This window comes from Helianthus annuus, chromosome 9 (genome assembly GCF_002127325.2).
Source record: "Helianthus annuus cultivar XRQ/B chromosome 9, HanXRQr2.0-SUNRISE, whole genome shotgun sequence".
Classification (NCBI taxonomy): domain Eukaryota; kingdom Viridiplantae; phylum Streptophyta; class Magnoliopsida; order Asterales; family Asteraceae; genus Helianthus; species Helianthus annuus.
Window position 1 is genome coordinate 37,500,004 of NC_035441.2, and position 6,310 is coordinate 37,506,313.

The 6,310-nt window shown below is 38.5% G+C and overlaps 1 protein-coding gene across 1 annotated transcript; it reads left to right on the top strand.

Moving 5' to 3' along the window:
- Positions 1-824: 824 nt before the first annotated feature.
- Positions 825-2,120, top strand: LOC110875489. The gene has a single exon (XM_022123687.1). It carries the CDS (start codon positions 825-827, stop codon positions 2,118-2,120), a length of 1,296 nt encoding a protein of 431 aa, XP_021979379.1.
- The last annotated feature ends 4,190 nt before the right edge of the window (positions 2,121-6,310 follow it).

Sequence of the window (6,310 nt, forward strand, 5' to 3'; positions counted from 1 at the left end):
AAGTATGCAAATGTGTATGTAAGTATGCATAAATGTTGTGGTTTTTGTCAAAATGTGTGTTTGGTCATGTTTGAAAAAAAAAATATGTTTAAGTTGATAATTTCTATGTTTATGTATGTTTGTATAAAGTATGTAAATGTGTATGTAAGGATGAACGTTTGTATGTTTATATAGGTGTATGTAAGCATGTATGTGGGTTTATAAGTCTATAAATAAAGTATGTGTTAATGTGCATACATTATGTTTAAGTTTCATGATTTCTATGTTTATGGTCATGTTTGCAAAAAAAATATGTTTAAGATGATAATTTCTATGTTTATGTTTAGGTTTGAGAAAAAAAATATATTTGAGATGATAATTTGAATGTTGTTTATGTGTAGGTTTGAAAAAAAAAAAGTTTAAGTTTGATAATTTGTATATTTGTGTTTAGGTTTGAAAACATTTATATTTAGCTTTGACAAATATATATATTAGTTAGGAAATACCCTCCTTGAATTAAAATTATCATTTAAAACATAACGAACATAGAAAATACCCGCCAAAATTGAGATCACCATTTAAAACAGAAGAAGCTAAGAAAATACCCGCCCGAAATTTAAACATAACGAGCTTAGAAATACCCGCCCGTGTCTTGTTAATCCTAAATTAGATTCTCTTTCAGTTGCATAATGCCTATCGATAAAAGCTAGATTGATTCCCCACGTCATTCACCTCACTACAAGCAAGGACTCAAGTCTTTTATCTAGATGTGTGAAAGAGTGATAAAAAACCACGATGAAGTTAGATGTCCGTGTACCCTATGTAAAAATTCCGGCTTAAAAAACATGGCGGAAATGAAATACCATTTGCGTATTAACAGTTTTTGGAAGAAATACACGAAGTGGACCTATCACGGGGAAATGACTCTAATTGCCGTAGTAAACGATGTTGCACCACAAGACGGTATAGGAAACGTTATTGAAGACATTAGGGGGGAGCGTATGGAAGAAGATACATACCTTAACCAAGAGAACTCGAATGGAGATAGTAGCGGTGTTGTTGATGATTTTGAAGACATGGTAAAGGAAGTTGAAACAGAATTATATCCTGGTTGTACCAAGTATTCTTCTATCGACTTTTTAGCAAAGCTTATGAATATAAAGGATATGTACCATTTGCCTAATGAAGCAGTAGATCGAATCCTCTCGTTGTTGCAAGATTCAATGCCAGAAGGCAACAAGATTCCCCTTTCGTATTATGTAGCTAAGAAGACATTTAAGAAGATTGGTTTGGCATATGAGATGATAGATGTGTGCACAAATGATTGTGCTCTCTTTTGGAAAGAAAACGAGTCCTTACAAAATTGTCCCGTTTGTAATGAGAGTCGATGGGTCGATAAAGACACAAAAGGCACGAAGGTGGCTCGTAAGGTGTTACGATACTTTCCTTTGACGCCTAGACTACGACGTTTGTATTGTTCAAGGCACATAGCAAAAGATATGATATGGCATAGTATCGGAAGATCGGAAGATGGGACTATGTGTTATCCAGTTGATGGATTTTCATGGCAAGACTTTGATAAAAAGTACCCAAACTTCGCGATGAAGCCACGAAATGTTCGCTTAGGGCTTGCAGCTGACGGTTTTAATCCCTTTAACAACAGTAGTGGATCCTCAACTCATAGCACGTGGCCGGTTATACTCACCACATACAACCTGCCTCCCTGGCTATGCATGCGAGAGTCCACATTCATGTTGACCTTGTTAATTCCTGGCCCTAAATCACCTGGGAAAGACATGGACGTTTTCCTTAGACCCTTAGTGGATGAGCTTAAGCAATTGTGGCAGTCAGGTATACGTACTAAAGACGCAGCAACAAACACATACTTCACAATGAAGGCGGCGCTGTTTTGGACCATAAATGACTTTCCAGCCCGTAGTAGTCTATCAGCTTGGAGGGGACAAGGCTACATGGCATGCCCAACTTGTAACCAAGACACTCCTTCAATACGTGTAATTGGTAAATGTGCTTATGTTGGTCATCGTCGATTCTTAGATGCCAACCATCCTTGGAGAACAAGTCTCGTCTCGACTTTAACGGGAGACCCGAGACACGAGACCCTCCGAGACAGTTTAGCCTAGCTGACATAGAAGCTCAACTCGGTCGTTTAATTAATCGTCTACCAGGCAAGCATCCAGCTTTTGGAGGTGGGAGGATAACCCGGACAGATTTCGAGTTGAACTGGTCCAAACAAAGCATATTTTTTGAACTTGACTATTGGTCTTCTCTACAGCTGAAACATAACTTAGATGTAATGCATATAGAGAAAAATGTGTGCGACAACTTGCTCGGTACTCTTCTAATGAACGACAAGAGCAAAGACACGCCAAATGCGCGGTCCGACTTGGAAAAACTAAACATTCGGACGACACAATGGCTGAAACAATCGGGTGCCAAGTTCTTAAGTCCCCAGCCAAAGTACCCATTCAAGTCCGATGATCGAAAACTTTTTTGTCAGTTTATAAAAAATGTTAAACTACCAGATGGGTTTGGATCTAATATTAGTATGAGGGTGACAGATAACAATGCTAACATTACCGGGTTGGAATCTCATGACTGTCATATCCTCATGCATTGTTTGATACCGATTGGGGTTAGAGGGCTTTTGACTAAAGATACATCTACACCAATAGTAGACCTTTGTATGTTCTTTAAGCAACTTTGCTCTAGAACACTATCGGTGGATGATATGCAGATAGCAAAGGATGACATTGTTACCATCTTATGCAAGTTAGAGATGATCTATCCACCTGCGTTTTTTGACATTATGGTTCATTTACTTGTGCATTTACCTGATGAAGCGATTGCGGGAGGTCCAGTAGCTTTTAGATGGATGTATCCATTTGAAAGCTACATGAAAAAACTAAAGAACTATGTCAAAAACCCGGCAAGGCCTGAAGGTTGTATAGCTGAAGGTTATGTGTTTGAAGAAGCTCTAACATTTTGTTCAATGTACCTTAAAGATGTTCAGACTAAGTTCAATCGCCCAGATAGAAACGATGATGTCGTTGTTGAAAAAAGAAATGTTGGCGCAACAAAGAACAAATATCTATCATTCATCGAAAAAAGCAAGATGGAATGGTTTGTCCTCGAAAACTGCGCAGATTTAGGGAGTACATGAAGTGAGGTTTCTATCTTTAACTTTTCATAATCTGTTAATTGGTATTTTTCATTCCTTTCTTATATTTGTGATCAATGTAGTGAATTCAAACATACACATCCCCAAGATGATCTTAAAACCAAATTTCCGGGATGGTTTCTCCATAAGGTATAATACATATATAACACTCATTACTCTACACTTGCTAGGTAATACATATATAACAAACATTATTACTCTATATTTGTTAGGTCCATTCGATGAAAACACAAAATTCTCCAGAATTCCACCCGGAGTTGTATGCTCTTTCAATTTGTGCGAAAATGACTGCTTACACTTACACTGCTTGCATAGTCAACGGTGTTAGGTTTAAGACACTTGAACGTGATGCAAAATGCGCAACGCAAAACTCTGGGGTGGAAGTGGTTGGAGAGAACGGTGTGAAATTTTATGGCCAATTAGAAGAAATTATTGAGTTGCGTTATACAAATGATTATTCAACTGTCCTATTTCGGTGTAAGTGGTTTGATACTCGAAGGGGTGTAAACCATGAAAATAATATCACCAGTATAAGCACTGAACATGAATGGGACAAAGACGATCTACTCATATTTACTTCGCAAGCCAAACAAGTGTTCTTCATCCAAGAAACGTCTCGAAACCAAAAAAAATAAACATAGGTGGGTAGTCGAAAATGTTAATCATCGAAAAATTTGGGATCGGCCATTAAGTGATGACCGCGTCAATAAGGTTCAAAATGTTGACAAAGGCTTAGAAGATATTGACGTTGTCGACAAGTACTCTTCATCTGACTGTCCACTTGTCATTGACTTGACCCAATACTTTCAAATTGGATCTTCTCATGTTACTACGGGTGAGCCTTCAATTGAAGTTGATCCCCCAATGGCTACCGTCGATGAAGTGTTTGAGGTCGAGACTGATTGTGATGAGGTCGAGGCTGATTGTGATGAGGACAATCCCGATTATGTGGAGTCTGACTAAAAGAAAAGTTATTGTAATTTATATTAATTTGTATTTGATAAACACTATTTGAAATATTTATTTGAATTTGAGTTACACTTGTTGTAGTTTCCCTTAATTTCTATTAGATACACATGCTGTAACATTTGTAACTTTTTAGGGATTATGTTTTCGATATTGCTTATATTCGCATATCTGATGGCGGATGTGGCCCCATGGGGACATGGGGGTGACGGCGCTGGTGATCCACCGCCTCCTGGTGGTCATTTTAGTGGCACGCATGAGACTGACGGTAAGTCTTTTACTAAATTATTTTGTAGTCCTTATATTTTATATATTATAAATGTTGTTACTAATTATTTTTGTTTTAATTGCAGCGGTTCCCCCTAAGAGGGTTAGGGGGAAAGCCAAAAATTAGAAACTACGGCGTCTGGTAAAAGCGGGGGGGGGGGGGGGTATCGCTTACGTTTGACAGACAGGTCACGTATACCCCCGTTGGTAAATCAAGAGATTTGTTTTCAAGGGAGACTGGCCTATATATGTGGCGGACCATCCCGTTTGGTAAAATTGGATGGGATAACGTTTCACAATCGCACAAGGATGCCCTCATGAACCACTTACGGGTAAATAAATTATGCATAAAATTTTATCAAATATTTAAGCACATGCAAATGCACCATTACCATACATGTGCGAAATCGCAGCCGTTAAAGGGCTGTGAAATCGCTGCAAACGCGCCGTTAAAGGGCTGTGAAATCGCTGGCGTTTGCGGATGCGTTTGCAGCTGTTTAAAGGTCCGTTTACGGCTACAAATGTGCTGTTAAACTGGCGCATTTACAGCCGTAAACGAGCTATTAAATGGCTACAAACGCGCCGTTAAAGGGTTGCGAAATCGCTGTTGTTTGCGGCTGTGTTTGCAGCCGTTTAAGGGCCCGTTTACGGCTGCAAATGTGTCGTTAAATGGCTACGAATTCGCTGCCTTTTAATGACGCATTTGCAGCCGTAAATGAGCCTTTAAACGGCTGCAAACGCGTCGTTAAAGGGCAACGAAATCGTTGCCGTTTGCGGCTGAGTTTGCAGCCGTTTAAAGGCCCGTTTACGGCAATTTTGCAGCTATCGTTAAATCTAATTTATATATAATATTTTAACTTTTTTATTTAATTCGTAGGAAAATTTCAATTTTGATGAAGTAGGCGAAAAACTTGACGGGTGGTATTAGGAGTGTGCTTATGAAGCGGTACTCTGACCGCAAACACGAAGCTAAAAAATTATTTAAGAGCAAGGGAGGTTACAATGATATTGAGAGAGAAAGGGTATACCATCCCGCGGATATGCCCTATGATAACTGGTTGAGAACCATCAAAGGTTTCCGGGACCAAAAATATACTAAAAGAAGCGAGGCCAACAAACAAGTACGCGAGAAACAACAATTCACATACTGCGGGGGGATATCGTCGTACGGTAGCACTGCCTATAAAAATGTAATGTTTTATGTGTGCGTGTGTGTAAGCTTTTGTTTATTTAATGTCTAATCTAAGTTTATTGTTAAACATGATATGGATTAGGTACCTACGTATGCTAAAACCCACACGGATAATCAAGGGAATTGGGTTGATCCAGTGGCTCAACAAAATTACGTAAGTATTTCTTTTAAGTATAATTTTCTATAACAAATATATATATATACATATATATATTTAATCATCTTCGTAAAATACAGCAGAACTTACAACAAGCCACAAATGAATGGAGCGGTGATGTTCCACCAATTGCCCTGTATCAGGAAGCGTTGGGAGAGTGGCGAGGATGGTACCGGGGGATGGGGCCTAAACCTTCTTCCAACACGTCCTCGGACATGTCGTCTTCGCAAGCTCGGACGCAAGAACCCTTTTCCGAGGTAAACTACTGAACTTATAAAATGACAAATGAACGCGTGTTTCCTTGTTAAATATATGTTGGTAGCGTTAATTAATATGCTAATATACGTTTTGATATCTATTATTGTAGGATTTTGTTAACAGCTTGTTCCAAACCCCGTCCTTTTTTAACCAACTTAACAACTATCTTGCTTCACAAGGAAAAGGAAAGTCAAACGACTACGATTCTGATGACTTATTCGATAATGATTCCGACGAGTGACTTGTTGTTTTTAATGTATGTTTTAATTAAACGTTGTAGGATTATAATGTA